General features: G+C 46.8%; 1 protein-coding gene across 13 annotated transcripts in view; it reads right to left on the bottom strand.

The window, feature by feature from the left end:
* Positions 1-5547: 5547 nt before the first annotated feature.
* Positions 5548-20000, bottom strand: part of LOC147007935 (F-box/LRR-repeat protein 4-like) — a 17863-nt gene continuing 3410 nt past the window's right edge. Inside the window, exons 2-9 of one of the 13 annotated variants that reach the window (XM_085866045.1) lie at positions 16265-16500; positions 16127-16189; positions 15810-15872; positions 11661-11755; positions 11185-11252; positions 8034-8459; positions 7332-7710; positions 5548-6564 (exon numbers count right to left, since the gene is read on the bottom strand). In XM_085866045.1, coding sequence (XP_085722171.1) covers positions 6400-6564; positions 7332-7710; positions 8034-8459; positions 11185-11252; positions 11661-11663 — 1041 coding nt within the window. In that variant the 5' untranslated portion in view covers positions 11664-11755; positions 15810-15872; positions 16127-16189; positions 16265-16500 and the 3' untranslated portion in view covers positions 5548-6399. The other 12 variants (XM_085866046.1, XM_085866052.1, XM_085866049.1 and 9 more) reach the window with 12 other exon arrangements.

Genomic DNA, 20000 nt, shown 5'->3' with positions numbered 1-20000 from the left:
CAACAGCGCGGCTTCGTCCCGGCCGAGCCGATGTGTGTAATTCACCGAGGCTTCGCCTCGACAGCGCGACCTTTAAACCCGCCGAGCCGATGTGTGTAATTCACCGAGGCTTCGCATCGACAGCTCGGCTTCGTCCCGTCCGAGCCGATGTGTGTAATTCACCGATGCTTCGCATCGACAGCGCGGCTTCGTCCCGTCCGAGCCGATGTGTGTAATTCACCGATGCTTCGCTTCGACAGCTCGGCTTCGTCCCGTCCGAGCCGATGTGTGTAATTCACCGAGGCTTCGCCTCGACAGCGCGACTGAATTCCCCTCGGAAAGGCCGCTTTTTGCACCCGAGGCTCGGCGCGCGTCCCCCACGAGGCCAGGACAGCCTGACACTCAGCGTTCAAAAGCGGTGCGGGAATGGCCGCAGAAGGAGAGGCGAAGGTGGTGGAGGGTTTATTGTGGCGGTGATGGCCATGGCGACGCTTGGAATGGCGGTGATGCAATGGTTGCGAGAGCGGGTTGTGAAGGTAAAGGCCGTGGCTGTTGGCGTTGTTGTGAAGCGGCGTTGCGGTTGGTGGTTGTTGTGTGATGGCGGTTGAGACGTGGTTGGTTCAAAATAAAGATAGAACAGAAAAACGGCTATCTTAAAGGGTCGCAGCCCGAATGAATGACATTTATTCCCTCTAAACAACGGGTTTGGGGCTAACCACACATGTACTTACAGAGATATCTCACCTACGGGACCTGAATGGTGGTTTGCGAATTTCCTCAACCACAACAGTATGTATGTGTGTATGTGTATGTATATGTGTGTATGTGTATGTATGTGTGTGTTTTTGTGTATGTGTTTATGTGTATGTATGTGTATGAATGTGCGTGTATGTGTGTGTTGCTATGCTACATGTGTACATGCATGTTGTGCACTGCCGATTGCCAAGGGGGAACCATTATTGCTTGATTAGTGGAGCACCCTCTGGGACACTTGTTGACGGACAGACGCACACACGCACGCACGCACGTCGAGACCAAACTCCATTTATACATTTTCTACTGCACGGCCTGGTGGCCTGTAATTTTGGTGAGCATGGCTGTGAGGGAGGAGTTCTCTTACCTTGAGCTGCCTGTTTACCTCATTGTGTTCTCTTTGTGTTTCCCCGTCTCGTCCATTTGTTTCTCTTTTCCTTTCTGTCTTGTTTGTCCTGCGTTTTTGTTCGTGTTTTATCTTCCTGCTTTTCCCTAGCCTTCCTCCTGTCTGGGGGGGGGCCTTGCCTACAAGGCAGGAAGGGACCTCCCTCCCCCTTCCCCCCTTCATCCCGAGTGTTGGCCCCTTCTCCCTGGTATAACGAGTTGGCACCACAATTGTGTTCGATTTCAGTTTACGAAGGAAGGAGCCATTCCTGCCGGCGAGGCTTTTGGTCCGGAGGTTTTGTTGGGTGTGCTGCATTTTTTTCTGCCTGATCTCCCTCGCCCGAGGGTTTGACGTGTCATTACAGACAGGGCAGGGATCTGCCGAGTTCTGTCGCCAGTTGGCGACCACACAGTCTGCTGGGATTCTGGCAGACTGGGCGGTCGAGTTCTCTCTCAGAAACCCAGGAGAGAGTCTTGACCATCTGCCTGTATAACGAAAGCCAAAGTGACTATGATGTCCTGGTGTGGCTCATTCGGTATATCATATCCCATGGCCAATATGGCTTGTCCGGAACAGCTTCGGTATTTGGACTTGAACTCAGCAGTCCCAAGTCAAGCCGCGGACGAGGGAGGATGACATGGTCTCCCATATTCTGAACGGGATGATGGTTAGGATGGACCAGGGTCAAGTGTTTTATGCAGGACAGCTGAAAATTACATCTTGGCTACTTGGTTACCTGGTGTGGTGTGGATGTTTGCACTCAGTGTGGCGAGTTGGGACATTTAATAGAGCGTTGTGAAAACCATGTACGTTGTTGCATTCACTGTGGTGGAACGAGACACACTTACCGCTCCTGCCCGTGGAGCTATGCTTGCAGAATGCATGCCTCTGCGGGTGGAAGTAGGGGTGTTGCCCCTGGGGCAAGTGCGGGGCTGATGGTTATTGTGCCTGATGTGTCCTCTCCTCCCCCCCCCCCCGTCACCCAACCACAGTAAAGGAGGACGACGGAAGGATGGAGGAAAATGAGGAGAGAAAGGTAGAGGAGAATGAGGAGGAGGCCACAGTTCTCCCGCCTCCTGCAGTAGAGGAGATGGATGTGGTTACATCGTGTGCTAGGCCCACTGATGTGAGAGGGGAGGACTATATGGAAGAAGTGGATGATCTGGTGACGGGTTTGTTTGAAGAAACCTCTGTTCAAAGGACTCTGGTGCCTGAAACAGAGAGCAAATGTTCCTCCTCCGACTTTGAAGATATTGGCACTTGGGATGAATGGACAGTGCGAAAGTTCAGGAGGGCCTGGATCAAAGGAAAGGCTCCCCTGGGCAAGGCCCCACAGGGAAAAACCTTCAAACGAACCAAGGAAAAGGTACCTGTGGGGCACAAAGCCGCCCGTGCATCAGGCGGCCCATCCAGGTCTGGGGTAACGCCGGGGTTCACCCAGTCAATCCCCCCCCCCCATTGTTCGCGCTCTCGCTTCTCCAGGAGACACTTCCCACCCCTCACTTTTGAAGCCCCTCGAGGGGTGGCAGAGTACATCGGCACAAGTCAAGAAGGACGATAATTTTTGCTGTTGATTTATTCTTCCTTGACTTCTTCCTGTATTTGTGGCCAAACTCTTGTTTTGATTCACTGTTTCTGTATGATTGATTTAGTTTCATGCATTCTGCCTCAGTTTCTTGATTCTTCGTTTCTGCTTTCTTTTCCCTGGTTCATTGACTTGTTTTGATTATTGTTTTGATTTCTGGCTCTTTGGTTTCTTGATTTTCTCCATGATTTTGATTTTTTTTAACCTTTTGTTAAATAAAAAAATGCCTATTTAGGGTTAAATTATCCCGTGCATTCACAAGCCCCAGATATCTCCTTCCCATCGCTGTTAACGAACACCCAGATCCGATCAGGTGTCTCCCTCAGGGTGGTCTACCCGGTCCATTTGGCTCCCATGTAAATAATTAATGGCACAAAGCTTTGTGTATTTTCACATCACGATGACGTCCTTTGTCGAACAGTTGATAGCCATTACTTTGTTGGCAATGAAGCACAGCATCGTCTTTCCAATAATTATGGATGTCCATTAAATAAATCACCCAAACCGACCGTGCTCGCACGAGGAACTTCCATGAGGTTCAAGTTCATTCTCTGCGAGTGATTCATCGGGGGTTTTGCAATAAGGTGGTGTAAAAGACGCTGCATCAACAGCGGTAAACTTCTGGGATTTATTTTTCCTACAAACTTTAAAATCTTAATTTTATTTCCATTCAATCATGTGATTAAACACTGGAGAACACAAATCGCCTTGTTGGCACTTTCAAAACCCCTTCCATTTAGCAGGACTTGGATAAAATGTTCCTTCATTTTACGTCATCACAACCAATCAAATTTTCTGCTAGTAGACCACGCCCATGTCCTTGTTTCTGAAGACTGCGCAGGTAAGGTGTTCCATGAAGTCTCTAGTTTCACATCTGTGTTTGGTTGAAAGATTGCTTTTTCGTTTATATCCAGTGACTTCAGACACGAGGGATACAAAGTCGATGTTGGTGTCTGAGAAATGGTGGGGACCTTCTAAGTTGGTGTGTGTGTGTGTGTGTGTGTGTGTGTGTGTGTGTGTGTGTGTGTGTGTGTGTGTGTGTGTGTGTGGCCACATTAGCCACGCCGGCACCATGGCCACATTACAAATTCTTGCCCCAATCAGCAGAGGGCACTGCAACAGCGGCGCATCCACACTCTCAGCCAATGATGCTAACCTGCAGCCTTGAGCGCTTATTGGGAATTGGAATTCCACATCAGATATTGTCATCGTTCACCTTCTGTCCATCCGTCTCCTTTCGACTCATCCGGCGAAACTGCTGGGCCGATCTGGCTGAAATTTGGCGGCAAGGTTCCGCTCCTGACTCGTAACGGGGATCGCAAAGCTCGTTCGCAAAGACCGGTCACGTGACTTTAATTAGGTTTAAGTTTAAACGGGATTTATATCAGTACCTGGATATATTGGAGAAAAAGGGTTTTGGAGATAGAGGCTTGTATCCATGGTAACGGAAGCTTGTACATGGATGGCTGACGACACTGGGGTTGGTGCAGTGCAGGCATGATGGGCCGAAAGGACTCCTCCTGTGCCAAAGACAAAAGAAGACAAGATGAGCTTGTGATGATACACTCACTGAATAGCTCGGAGGACCGTGTCCAGCTTCTCCCAGACACACGGGTTGTTCCACTATCCCTTTCCTGTTTATCACAAATTCCAGATTTACCGCACTCCTCAACTCCTTGTTTCCTCTTTTCTCCCGTTTGTGGAACTACCTTCCTGAGACCGTTCAATTCCTTCAGGGATTCAAGCAGGCAGTGCACCACCAACTCATGGTAACCCCCTCCCAATCCGCGATCTTTTCTCACCCCATTGTCACCTCTTTTACAGTTCGTTCATCCGTTGCTTTTGTATCAAATCTGTGACCCCATTGTCACTTTCCTGGTTTGATCTTGTGTTCACAAGTTAAATAAATAAATAAAAACCTTCAATGTAAATCATCGACCAAACCATCAAGTGGTTGTTTACCAGGATGACATCACGAGGTGAGCAGGCCCTTAAAGATCGTGAATGTCTTGTTCTCGTCCCGATAACAATCCTGTGGGGGGGGGGGATGAACGGACCGTCGGGATTGGCATTGCGCATAAACCGGAGCAAACGCTTCATTCAATTGGGAATGTCAGTTGTAACTGACAGTAATGGTGTGTCACACCTGGGCAGGTGCAGGTGTGTCAGTGCTGCAGGAATTGCAGGAATCCCTGTTTGGAGCTCCAGTGACCCAGGCTTCTTCTGGCCTGGCGTATCGGTGGGCGGTGGTCCTTCGTTGCAGGTGATGAATCCATCCGACCGTGGTGCACAGTCACGCAACACCTCGGGTGCACAACCTCAATCGTTGGTTTGGGGACGAAGAACTTGGTTCTCATTTCTATGGGGTTGTGCAGTCCCGGGAAGATCGCAGGTATTTGCGGTACACGGTAGCGCATAACATATTGTTGCGACCCGCGCCCGCCGGCGTGCAAACGGCCACGTAACTCGAATCGCGGTATGTCGCCCACCGGACGGACAATTCTGTCGTGACCCTCTTGGAACAACGCCAGGCGCGAGTCACGGGTGGGGTTTAACCTCACCACGATCGTGCCAATTGCCCACACATGCAGGATAGGGTTGCTTGCCAAATTCGATGTACCTAAGTACCTGCGCGAGTGGTCGACCGGGCGATCGTACCACGCCACAGGCCGACTCCAGACACGAACCGCTTAAGCGGTCCGTTCCGTGCTGCAGTGATAACCGAGCGGTGTTATCGTCGGCCTTGACGGTTCCGAGTACTTACGGGATGTTGCACCCACTCCGAACCCCTTACGTGAAGCAGGATGGAGAGTCAATGAAAAGGAAGGAGACGAAGCGAAACGGGCACAGTTCAACATGCTAGCATTTTATTCCACGGCACACGGAAAGCATGTATATACAGCCACAATAATCAAAATGCACATAGAAAGCAAAGGAAATACAACCGGCAAACGCATACACACGGCAACACTTAAAGAGTTCAACTTCACAGACGGTGCCAACACACATTCACACAAAAGCAAAAGAAAGAAGCCACCCTCACAGAGAAGGAGGCAGACAGGCCTGGAGGCCAGATGTGCGCGGGGCCTGGAGGAGCGGCCATGTCCGCGAGACCGGGGAGGTCTTACCCGCGTCCTCGTGACGCGTTGGCAGGCAAGCCGCAAGGTGTCCTCGCCGCTGTGCCCCGACTCCGGGCCCCTGGCGTGCTTGTTGGCACATTTGGGGTGGGGGAGGAACGGGGCCACATTTTGCACTATCTCAGCGCGGGGGAAGGGGAAAATTGTTGATGCCCTGGGGGCGGGGAGTGGCTGGCTGAATTGGGTCCCGCGACGAGACGAGCGATCCCCCACACCGCAGCCTCGTCACCGACTGCCGTCCTCCTGGCCTCGGACCCGAGCTCCCCTGCCCCGACCAGCCGCCCACAGCTCCACCGCACGCACTCGACTCAACTCCACCAACGCGACGCTCCTTGTCTCCAAAAGCAACTTCACTCGACCTGGTAATTCTCGTGCCTTTATAGCCGGCAGGAGGCGCCGATATGCAAATTCCCGGATCAGGATGCTATTGGAGGCGGGGCCACACCGCCCCCCCCCTGTAAAATAATTTCTATAATCTGTCGTGGAAGTAAGGAAGCAACAAAAAAAAATCGATTGAATTATCAGTGCATCAACCTGACTCGCTGTCACTGTCCAGATAGTCAAGGATGTCCATCAAATGAAACACTAGTAATCCTCAAAACAACCCAGGTTACCACAAGTGAAGCCATCAAGGACTTCCAAACACAAACAGAATTGGACAGCCATTTCATTGTTGACACTCTCGTCTGAAACCATTCTGAAGCCAAACAATGAGATGATGTGATCTGGAAAAGCAAGTCAGAAAAGAAGAAGAAAAGATTCACATACTCACACTGATCAAACATACATAGTAGGGGTTCACATACTCACACTCATCAAACATACATAGTAGGGGTTCACATTCTCACACTCATCAAACATACATAGTGGGGGTTCACATACTCACTCATGAAACACACATTATCGGGGTTCACATACTCACACTCATCAAACACACATAGTAGGGGTTCACATACTCACACTCATCAAACATACATAGTAGGGGTTCACATTCTCACACTCATCAAACATACATAGTAGGGGTTCACATTCTCACACTCATCAAACATACATAGTAGGGGTTCACATACTCACACTCATCAAACATACATAGTAGGGGTTCACATACTCACACTCATCAAACATACATAGTAGGGGTTCACATACTCACACTCATCAAACAAACAAAGTGGGGGTTCACATACTCACACTAATCAAGCATACATAGTAGGGGTTCACATACTCACACTCATCAAACATACATAGTAGGGGTTCACATACTCACACTCATCAAACATACATAGTAGGGGTTTACATACTAACACTCGTCAAACATACATAGTAGGGGTTCACATACTCACACTTGTCAAACATACATAGAAGGGGTTCACATACTCACACTCATCAAACATACATAGTAGGGGTTCACATACTCACACTCATCAAACATACATAGTAGGGGTTCACATACTCACACTCATCAAACATACATAGTAGGGGTTCACATACTCACCTCAAAAGGTAAAATGTCAAAATATCCATTTTTATTGAAGGGGGAAAGCTTCCCTTCCTCTTTGTTTGCCCTCCTTTCTTCCTCCATCTGTTTGACCAGATCTCGTCTCCTCTTTCTTTCCATCCTGTTTTGTTTCTGCCGAAGTCTGTCTGACTCAGCAACATCTTCATTCTTGCTCTTCTTCGGTTGCATAATGTCCACCGGGACACCGTACAGAACAACAGCGGCCAGTTCCATGGGGTAAGCGCTCAGGGAGCAATTGAACTCCAGACGGAGGATGTTCGTCGCAAAACCCGGTGGTTGTATCGTTGGGGAAAACGTGAAAGGGTCGTTCAGTGGAAGATTGGTGTCCACAGAGCCGGACCACAGCGTCCGCCACCTGCATCGTTCATCACCAACGGAAACATTTTGAGGAGCATCCTTTTGATTTTACCATGAAGAAGACATTGTGTATTAGGGTGTGGCTCATGTCATACAATACGAGGTAACTAACCTGGTGAAAAAAACATGGCTACAAAAAGGTAACTAATCCATTTAGATAATGAAGATGTTTTTGAAATCCCATTGTCATCATGTAAAACCAGTCAGAGGCTCAACATACTCACAAAACAAACGAAAATTTGTCATTTCGTCCCTTTTGGACTCATGAGCATAAAGACTTTAAAACTCGTTGGAGATTTAAACCAAAAGGGTCATTGGTACCTGTACACAGCAGACTCTTCACCTTCATCCCAGGACCTGGCCAGAATCCGAACCACATATCCAGGGGGAACGACACCAAGATCGATCGGTCTGGTCGGGAAGACTGGCTCATCGAAAAGTAACTCGATGAAATCCTGGCTTTTAAACCACTCGGGATTCTTGGGACAACGTCGGGGTGTACATCGGGACAAGTGGTCACACCATGCCCCGTATGTTCTCGGCACGGTCACGTGCATGAAGGACCCGGGAAGGGAAAATATGAGAGGTGGACCCACCAGGTTGCTGATGGAATTGTATCCTTCATACCGGGAGCTCAGGTGCAGAATGTGGCTCACGTGTTGAGACATCTTGGGAAAAGACGGCTGTGTGAAGAAACCTTTTTCCTGCAGTCCTGGTGCATCTCCACGCCGTTGGTTTCTCCTGGTCCTGTTGAACAAGAAGTGCAGAGCAGGATCAACATGCAAGTGTATTATGCGCAGTCATTGGAATAAAATCCACAATCGTGATCCAGATTTTCAGACACCTAAAATGGACACATTTTCCATGATATCTCCAAAAGTATAAATGCAACAATAATGACTGAACACTTCCTCAGCTCGAAATGAGGAAATCTTTCATGTGATAAAATTTAGGAGAGGTTACACTTTGAATAAAAAAATTAATTAAAAAAATCCATGCATTATGAGCGCCCTGTCATACGAGTGATTTTGACCACTTTCAGGAGGCTGTTAAATCGTGTTAGAAATGGGAGGAAGCTGAAACTATGCAGGCCAACTCGACTACTCGTGTAGTGTATTGTGTAAAAAGATCACGACTGTAAGTATTTTAATTTCAAAATGGCCTCTGAGCATGGACGTGCAAAAAACATGATTTTCAGACACCTAAAATGGACACATTTTCCATGATATCTCCAAAAGTATAAATGCTACAATAATGACTGAACACTTCCTCAGCTCGAAATGAGGAGATCTTTCATGTGTTAAAATTTAAGAGAGGTTGGATTTTAAATAAAAAAATAAATTAAAAAAAACCATACATTTCAGGCGACCTGTCATATGAGTGATTTTGACCACTTTCAGGAGGCTGTTAAATAATGTGAGATATGGTGGAGGAAGGAGAAAGTATGCAGGCCAACTCGACTACTCGTGTAGTGTATTGTGTACAAAGCTCAAGACTGTAAGTATTGTAATTTCAAAATGGCCTCTGAGCATGGACGTGCAAAAAACATGATTTTCAGACACCTAAAATGGACACATTTTCCATGATATCTCCAAAAGTATAAATGCTACAATAATGACTGAACACTTCCTCAGCTCGAAATGAGGAGATCTTTCATGTGTTAAAATTTAAGAGAGGTTGGATTTTAAATAAAAAATAAATTCAAAAAAACCATACATTTCAGGTGACCTGTCATATGAGTGATTTTGACCACTTTCAGGAGGCTGTTAAATAATGTGAGATATGGTGGAGGAAGGAGAAAGTATGCAGGCCAACTCGACTACTCGTGTAGTGTATTGTGTACAAAGCTCAAGACTGTAAGTATTGTAATTTCAAGATGGCCTCTGAGCATGGACGTGCAAAAAACATGACATTCCAGACACTTAAAATGGACACATTTTGCATGATATCTCCAAAAGTATAAATGCTACAATAACGACTGAACACTTTCTCAGCTCGAAATGAGGAGCTCTTTCATGTGTTAAAATTTAAAAGAGGTTGGATTTTAAATAAAAAAATTAATTCAAAAAAACCATACATTTCAGGCGACCTGTCATATGAGTAATTTTGACCACTTTCAGGAGGCTATTAAATAATGTGAGATATGGTGGAGGAAGGAGAAACTATGCAGGCCAACTCGACTACTCGTGTAGTGTATTGTGTACAAAGCTCAAGACTGTAAGTATTTTAATTTTAAAATGGCCTCTGAGCATGGACGTGCAAAAAACATGATATTCAGACACCTAAAATGGACACATTTTCCATGATATCTCCAAAAGTATAAATGCTACAATAATGACTGAACACTTCCTCAGCTCGAAATGAGGAGGTCTTTCATGTGTTAAAATTTAAGAGGTTGGATTTTAAATAAAAAAATAAATAAATAAAAAACCATACATTTCAGGCGACCTGTCATATGAGTGATTTTGACCACTTTCAGGAGGCTGTTAAATAATGTGAGATATGGTGGAGGAAGGAGAAACTATGCAGGCCAACTCGACTACTCGTGTAGTGTATTGTGTACAAAGCTCAAGACTGTAAGTATTATAATTTTAAAATGGCCTCTGAGCATGGATGTGCAAAAAACATTATTTTTCAGATGCCTAAAATGGACACATTTTCCATGATATCTCCAAAAATATAAATGCTACAATAACGAGTGAACACCTAATAAGCTCGAAATGATAAGGTCTTTCATGTGTTAAAATTTGAGAAAGCTGGTGTTTTAAATAACATAATCAAATTTTTTTAAACCATACATTTCAAGCGACCTGTCATTTGAGTGATTTTGACCACTTTGGAGGCAAAAGTGTCCTCACAACCAAACTCGAAAATCTAGAAAGGCACAGATCTACCCTGGCACTTCAACACAGATGGACCGAAATGCATGATCTTAAAAAAACACGACCAAATAGTGTTTGAAGTTTAGAATTCTTCATGGGAAACCTAGAGTAACGTGAAGAGATAGGAATATGGCATTCTGCCCATCTTCGGATCGACTTACCTGTGCGAGCAAGTGATCTCAACGATGGATTTCATAAAAAGCACACTGAGAAACCAATTGAATGAGGAGAGTTTAAAATCCTGCTTGAAATTGAAAACGACAGCACACTGTCCAAACATCGAACGACTCTCCATGGAAACTCCACAGGAGAAATCACACGAAACTAGCATGACACTCGGTAGCGCGTGTACATCCGCCACGCAATGCCTGATCCAGTGGAACAGATCGGGTCCAAAATTTTTTCGACATATCATATATATATATATTTTTTTATATATATATTTTTCAATATATAAATATATATATATCGTTTTTGTCCCCCTCTCAATGGTGAAGAATCACTTTAAAAATTGAAAAATTCTGTTATCTGGATCCAGATCCGGATCCGTATTTTCACCAAAATCTAATCAGTTCATCATTGTCGCATACCCAAAGTGTCCACCAAGTTTCGTCCGAATTCCTTTTTGAGGAATTTGTCCACAACTTTTTGAGATATCCTGCACACAGACAGAGAGACACACACAGGTGTGAAAACAACGTCCTTCCGCCTTCGGTGATGGAGGTAAAATGGGAAAGCTGAATCGATGTGATGAAGAATATTTCATGGCCCCTCTCATTGATACCAACTCGATAACCATGTATTGCATTAAAAAATCAATGTTTGTGTCTGTGTCCTGTTATTCAATTCTTGAAAGAACCGACCATCACCTCAGACCTTCGCCGTACTCGAACCATAATGCGACAACATTCCCATAAAAATCACAATGTCCATATAAAAATCCCTGCATCAATTCAAACTCGCTGACCTCACCGTAACCACTACAACGCTTCAACCATCTCATCATAACCGCAACAACACTTCAAACACCTCACACAACTGTGACGAATGCTACAAGCAGAGTCACCATCAAGGATGTCCACCACCGTCGTTTGAAGGGGAACAATATCGGGATATCGGGGAACTTTGAAGGTCTCGGAGAAATCAGGAAACATCACCGCCCTGCATAAAAAAGGTGTAAAAACAGATCCCTGTAACTACAGAACAATCAGCCTTCTCCCAATCATCAACAAGGTTATGGAATCCATCATCGCTTCAGATATTAAATCCTTCCTCTTCTCCATTGGCTTGATTTCCAATCATCAATTTGAATTCAGACCAGGTCACTCTACCCTGGTGTGAATCACAGTCACAGTCACAGTCGCCCATCTTTGATCGGATTGAAAAATAAAATGAGTTACACGTGTTTGCCGTCATGTGATGTACTTTTGCCAAGTTTGAATAGAATCAGAGCGAGCAAGTCTGAGAAATGGTTGGGGACATATTTCAGTGACACAATGGCTGTCAGTCGGCCATTTTGGATCTGATCTCGAAATAAAATGACGTTCACATGTAATCCATGACTTATTATCCATGTACCAAGAGTGAAAAACATCGGTGAATGTGTGTCCGAGAAATATTTGAGGACGTGTTCGACATTGGGGTTTTATGCAATGAAAAAGGCTGCCTCCCATCCCTCCCCCCTCCTCTCTCACCACCCTACCCTTCTTCTTCTCCTCCCCTCCCTCCGCTCTCTACCCTCGCCCTCCCCTCGTCCCCTCTTCCTCCTCCATCAACCTTCCCCCTCCCCTCCTCCCCCCTCTTCTCCTCCATGCCTCTCCTCTCTCTACCCCCTCCCTCCTCTTCTCACACTTCACGCTCCCTCCTCTACCCTCCCCTCCTCCCCCTCCTCTTCTCCCCCACGCCGCTCCTCTCTCTACTCCTCCCTCCTCTACCCTCCCCACCCCCATTTCTCCCCCACTTAATGTTTTTCTCAGCAAACAACGGGTTGTGTTTTCTCGAACATAAATATCATGAGTAATGACGGATGAAGAACATGATGTGATCTGACTTACGAGCACACGGAAGATAACCTCGGGTTAACGATGGGGTGAATGGAGCAGAATGTTTATGCAGAGCAGAATGTTTATGTGTGTATGTGTGTGTGTATGTGTGAGGTTATGTGTGTATGTATGTGTGAGGTTATGTGTGTGTGTGTGTGTGTGTATGTGTCTGTGTATGTGTGTGTGTGTGTGTGTGTGTGTGTGTGTGTGTGTGTGTGTGTGAATGTGTGCATGTGTGTGTATGTATGTGTGCGTGTATGTATGTGTGTGTGTATGTGTCTGTGTATGTGTGAGGTTATGTGTGTGTGTGTGTATGTATGTGTGTGTATGTGTGTGTGTATGTGTATGTGAGGTTATGTGTGTGTATATGTGTGTGTATGTGTGTGTGTGTCTCACCTGAGGGCCCTTTATGGTGTAATGCAAATTTCCACAACCGTTACAGTATGTACAGTGAAAGCAAGCAGATAAAAGAATTACCACCGAATAAAGCGTTTTATTCGCACACTCAGTCACTTAAACAAGTCTACTTACGAGACGGCGCCACATGTATTTATACAAAAAGCAAAGAAAAGCCACCCCCAAAAACAAGGGTGGCAGACAGGTCCGTGGACCGAATGTGATGTGGAGCCTGGATGAACGGTCAGGCCCACGAGACCGAAGGGTCTTACCCGCACCCTCGTGGCACGACGGTGGGCAGGTCGCGACGTCTACTCCCCTCACGGCCTGGCGTGGCAGCGCCTGTCCTCGGGCAACCGGCTTGGTCGGTGAGCTCTCTCCGGCATCCTCCTCCAAACAACGTTTGGACATGCACCCACCCCACCCCACTCCAAACCCCAACCCCCATGCGTTGGGCACGTGAGAGACATCGTGAGAGTGTGAGATTTGTCTGGATTGAAAGACATGTTTCATGTGTTGGACAAGTTTGTGATTTTACCCAGATCTGCAGAGAGTGAAAAAGCTGCTGCTTTCTGGTCTGAGAGATGACAGATGGTACAGCAGAGGGTGGAGTCATCAGCACAGAGATAAAGAGAATTTTCCAGAGAGTCGGAGAGATCATTGATGAAAACCAGAAAAAGAACAGGGCCCAGAACGCTGCCTTGAGGAACTCCAGCCTGGACAGGAAGAGGGGATGAAAGAACTCCATTGAGAGCCACACGTTGACTGCGACAGGAGAGGAAGTCTGCGAGCCATGAGTGGAGATGGCCTTGGATACCATAGGAAGAGAGTTTGGTGAGCAGGGCAGGGTGCCAGACCGTGTCAAAAGCACGAGATATGTCGAGGGACATGGGTTTGATTTCATGTCTGGCATAGAGGACCTGCCTCCATTGTTGGGAGAGAAGAAGCAGCACACAAAGGGAAGAGTGACCTGGTCTGAAACCAAATTGATGATTGGAAATCAAGCCATTGGAGAAGAGGAAGGATTTAATGTCTGAAGCGACAATGGATTCCATAACGTTGCTGATGATTGGGAGAAGGCTGATTGGTCTGTAGTTGCAGGAATCTATTTCAGCACATTTTTTATGCAGGGCAGTGATGTTTGCTGATTTCCAAGCAGATGGCAGATGACCTTGAGCAAATGAGAGGGTGAATAGAACAGAGAGAGGATGAGCAAGAGCAGAGGAGAAGGTTTTTACGACACGTGGGCTGATGCCGTCTGGACCGGTTGCAGAATCTGAGTCGAGGTTTGACAGCAAGCTATCCACCTTGTCAGAAGAAGATACAGAGTCAGTTGGGTGCGACTGGGTAAGGTGGGCACAGAATGCGATGGGTTTCGGACACAGGATTTCGATGAAACACCGAGTTTAAGCATTCCGCCTTTTCACGTGCGGTATCAGCAGTGCGGCCATTTGAGGTGAGGGAGGGGATAGAGGGGGAACATACACCAGAAGCAGATGTGATGAGACGCCACCAGGATTTGGAGAAGGGAGAGAGGTTTGAGAGTTCAGACGAGCTTAGAAAGATGTTGTTTTCTGGCTCTCCTGAGGGTAGATACACTTATTCCGACCTTTATGGAAGGAACTGAGATTACCCTGAGGTGGGTTTGCTTTCCATGAGGCAAAGGCAAGTTGTTTCAGGACAACTGCCTCGCCACAAGCTTCAATGAACCATGGGCGGGAGGAAGGGTTTGACAACTGAAGACGAGAGGGGATAAATCCGTGCATGAGAGAGAGCAAGTTTCTTTAAAAGAATTCCCAGGACGAGTTGATGTTGGAGAAAATAGCGGTAGGAGACCAGTCTAGAAGTTTGATGGCTGCTTGAAGATCCTGCCAGTCGGCCTGAGTGAAATGCCAGACTCGACTGCGGTGAGCTGGTTCTCTAATAACAGCCAGAGAGATGTCTACTTTGACAAGCACGTGGTCAGAAGAACCGATAGGAGCGGAGGAAGAACAGCAGATATTTTCAGGGAACTCTCACCAGAAAACCTGGTGGGAGAGACGGTTTTGTCGCCGACAACCCGACCGTGAAACAGGTTATTACAGGTTTACATGGTATCTGCAGCAAGTCACAGATATAATCTGGCCTGACCTTCTGGTGGAACTGCCTAAATCCAAGATTGCTGCTCACGTCCACTCATTTGTTCTTCTTTTTTCCTTACCTGTGTAACCAACTTCGAGATTCTCTTCAATCTCCTTCTTCCCTCCAGGTTTTGAAGACAGCTGTTCCCCACCATCTCAAATCATCCCCCATCCAAAACGATGATCTTTTTTACCCTCGTTAACCCCCACCCCACCCTGTCCTCCTTCCAAATTTAAACTTTACCTCCTGAGAGTTTTCTTCTGTGTCCATCTTATCCACCCAATTACTCCTCAAACCCATTTTTCGTCTGCCACCCACTGTCTTGCCCTTCAACTCCGCTGTTGGTGTTTCCCTCTCTGCTGAACTCCTTTTGTTCTGTTGTGTTCTGATCCGTTCAGTGTACTCGTACTCGGTATTTTCATGGATGGGAGTTCATGTCGGTGACCGATCGATTCGATCACACCCGTCGGCCACGTGCAAGTTCTCTGTGAACGTCTCGACAATCGAAACAAATTCGGTTTCTAAACGAGCTTGGGGTTCGAGTACCTACACGGCATGAAGGTAAGTACAACGTCTGTCTGGACAACAACCTCCGCAGAATGTACATTAATCGTTGCTTGTAAATGGTACAACGACGATGTCGTTGAGGTTCAGACCTTCATCTTGAGAGGGCAATTCATCCACAAACTCAGATTTGATCTTCATTTTCACAACAAGATCTGGGAAAAAGAAAAGGACAAAAACAAACGTGTCAGGAACGTTTAACAGTTTAACAATCACATTCATTAAAAAAGGACAACAAGGTGATTCAATTAACCACGGCAGGGATTTACTACACGAACCCAACCAACGTGTCCACCAAGGTTCATCCGAATCCGTCCACAACTTTGAGATATCGTGATCCTTCACCTTCGGTGGTGGAGGGAATGAGTTTCATCAGGAATGAATGAGGGAATGAGTTTGTGGGCCAAACCTTCGTATGGAGGGAACGAATCATCCACGAACTCGGACTCGATCTTCACCTTCACAACACCATCTGAAACACGAACAATCTGTGAAAAGGAAACATCCAGGAACCACAAGATCTCGTCACTGAGAGAACGTCACGTACCGGGTCCGGACTCCTCATCCTCGGGTGAACCGATCGTGAATCCTCCCGGATCATCGCGCATCGCGGTGACTGCAGGAGACTGTGAGGAACCCGAGTCGAGGGCCCGAAGTGTTGTGGAGAAAGTAAATCACGTGATCACGACACAATCACGGTTTCCCAGCGGCAGATTCGCGTCGCCGGACCACGTGACCGATGAAGCAGGAAAACTCATCAATTGATCGTGTTCCTCGAAAAAACTACCACACAATTAAAATTCTGAATAATAATGACATTAATATTAAAACTCAGAAGCCAACCTGAACAACAATAATATTAAGTGTTGATCCAGCCTCTGATCACCTGGTGGCAACAACACCGTCGTTATTACGCACTTCCGGTTTCCTCAAACGGTGTTTTGAAATGCGCCGAGTCTGCATCATATTTATTATAATTCTCTCCTCACTCTCCGTAACCGCACCGGTCGACAAAGAGATAAACAATGTACCACACGTTAAACATTTTCAAGATAGAAATCAAACCCAACCGTGTTTATACACCGCCCAGTGTTTTACATTCACGTATCCGAGAATGTTCCAAGATTGACGTCACCGGGGGGGGGGCGGAGCGTGCGCAATAAAACCCTTTGGTTGTGGCTTCCCTCAGGGTGAATCATGTGCATGTTTCCTCAGTGTGGAAGACTGGAATGGTCGGCACGTTTGTTTGTCCAGGAAACAACAGATTAGTGACGGAGGTTGTTGATTGTTCAGGAACCCTTAACGATGGCCGTGTTTGGAAACATTGTCGCCTTCGAGGAGACAGATTCATCCATCCGTTGGGACCGAATGTTTCACCGTCATCGGTCCAAAAACGAAGTCTGACGTCAGCTTAAAGGGGCTGGAAGCAGAAAATGACGGGGTCAGCCGGTTCATGGAGAGACTTGGGTGGAAAGGTGGTGCTAATTTGATTAATTGTTTTTAACCAAAGGAAATGCAAACTTGGTTCGAGTGAAACTTCCCTTTGAATGGATTCCCCAAAACAAAGTGAGGGTGAAACAACTTGGATAGATAGACATAGATATCATCACCGATGACCCACACATTAAAAAACAGCTCCTGTGATTGGGTCAGTGAGTGTACAAGAACCATGACACACCAATGTGACAATGTTAATGACACTGAACATGTTGGTGTGCAATCTGATTAAATCTACCTCGAATTGGTTTACTGAGTCTTCCTCTGTGACAGAGCTGTCAGTGGAAAAGACTGTCCATATAGAGTTTGAATCTTGACTCGGCGATAAACTGCCATCCTGGTGTTTCGCAGGCAAGGCGTACATGTCGATGTTTGTGCACCAACCCTTGGACGATCTCACAGTGCCTTTCCCAAGGAGGTGGTGAGTTGTTGCCCGTACACTCAAATTATTCCTCCAATCCACAGGGGTAGTGCATCAGCTGCACCCCCCCCCACCCCCAGCAAACCCATATTTGTTTACCTGTACAGCATGGCTCACAGGTATACACACTCACCTCTAAGCCGTCTCACCTGAGCTTGAATCCCAACCCAGCCATAAACTGTCATTCCGGTGTTTCGCATGCAGGGTGATTCGTCAATGTGTGTACGATCCCTCGGATAGACGTTAAACGGATGTCTCGACTGGCATCATTCCTTGGTGGTCGTTAAAGATCTCACGGTGTCCTTCGTGAAGAGTCTGAAAGCTGTCACCAGCACCATGGACAAATTCCAGATTCATACCCAAGCCAGCAAAGGGTACATCAGTCCATCCGAGCGAACGGAGTTTACCTGAACCGTGAGAAGTTGGATTTTTGTCCATCTTGGATATTGAATATCATCTTGTTTCGGAAACTAATTGCTTTAAAATGTTACAAGTTTATCTGAGCATTTCAGGATCTCCAAGTGTTGGGGTCTCGCAGCTCAGAGACCCAACTCCTTTGCCTGGTTCGGGTTTGGATCGAATGTGGCAGCTGCGATCCTTGGCCATATCCGACGTGCTTGCTTTGCGAAAACAAAGCTGTACTTCAAGGCAGGTGTGTCCGAAATGTTCTTGGCCAAGTATGCTTCAAGTCCGTTATGAGGCCGTGACAAAAAATTTCAAATTAACAAAGATCCCCCATTCCCTTGGTCACGTGGTATTAATTTCACCTACAGGTATGTAATGCACAATATTTTTTGCGCTCATTTTAGTGAAAAAAGGAGAGTTAACATCAAGGGCAGGAGATATGGGAGAGCAGCACTGAAGAGAGATTCTGCTTGCAGAACCTGCCAATCTGCTCGAGTGAACTGCCAGACTCGACGGCGTTGAGGCTGATCTCTGAGAATAGCCAGAGAGATGTTCACTTTCCTTATCTTTCCCTTAATTGTTTATCATGTGTTTGCCGCACTGTCTTAATTGCATTCTTGATTCTTTCTCTTCTGTGGGCTGACATGATGGCCTAGAGGGTACGCACACTTGCTTCAAAGTCGTCTAGCCTGGGTTTAATTCCTGACCCAGCTATAAACTATCAGCCTGGTGTTTCACAGGCAGTGTTGCTCATCAATGTGTGTACTGTTCTTCAGATGGAAGTAAGGTGGACATTATTCTGGAACATATATTTGTAATACAACACTTCAAATGCATGGTAAAAAACCGTGCCTTTTCAGATACGTTCACACGTCCCGCCAGACCAGGGAAGAGTCGTTCTCGCCTGCTGCAGTGGAGATGACGCAGGGTGCTGGACTTGTCCACTTGCCTGCCATGAGTGAGGTTGTGAATTACCAATGCATCGGACTCAAGATGAACGTTGCCAATGATGATTGTTGTCGCCTCTTCCATAAGATGAACTGGAAGATGTCGGTGATCATGTTGACCGTTGTGATTGGCTGCCTCTTTGACTTGAACAAACGTAAGAAGTGGACCAACAAAGCAACACCTTTGATCGCAGAGTTCCACTTCGAGAAACGTATTGTGACGTCCACGGGACTTAAATAGTCCTGCCAACGTAGAATCAGCCGAAACGATGAAGGCGGTTTATTTTTTTATAACCCAAAGATGGCGGTTTTAATCGCTCTACAGCAAACGGGACGAGGAAGGTGGCACGAGTAGCTTTTCACTGTGTTAATAGTGTTTATTTCTCTAACCAGAAATAATAATAAGACTCGGCAAGAGGAGGGATCCGGGGTGATTCGACGGGATGGTGGTGTGGGTTCGGGCGTGGGGAAAACACAAACAATTCCAATGGCGAAACAAATCTCAAACCCTCGAAGGCGCCAGGTACACACAAACACACACACACACACACACACACACACACACACACACACAAAACGTAGCTCGTCCTGGTGGTCAGGCTGGCCCGTGGTGTAGACGCAACAGTCCCTGGATTGGCACCGGACGAGCTGGCGTTGCGCTCGTCAGGGGCAGGAGGCACCTCCTGATGTCGACCTCCTGGTGTCGGCCCGAGTCCGCTCACAGCCGCCAGGGAGCCAGTTCTGGCGCCAAGATGCGAGCAGGAGAGGGAGGCAGGTCCGTCCCCCGTTCGACCCCGTACTCCGAGCCAGCAGAACCCCAGAGCCAACCGAGGTGAGGCACGAGGCACAGCAAGGCCACGAGACACGACGAATCCAGGAACGAACCAGCGCAACAATCGAGCACGCTCCGACCCAACAGCCTCCACCAAAACACTTTTTCTTTATCGATCTTCTTCTTCCACCCCTTTTCCCCGAACATAACCTTTTTATCCTCGAGTCCTCGTCACTTCCAA

The sequence above is a fragment of the Eptatretus burgeri genome, chromosome 23 (genome assembly GCF_056783735.1).
Source record: "Eptatretus burgeri isolate ZD-2024b chromosome 23, Ebu_testis_v1, whole genome shotgun sequence".
NCBI classification, from domain to species: domain Eukaryota; kingdom Metazoa; phylum Chordata; class Myxini; order Myxiniformes; family Myxinidae; genus Eptatretus; species Eptatretus burgeri.
This window is presented reverse-complemented; position numbering and strand designations above follow the sequence as displayed.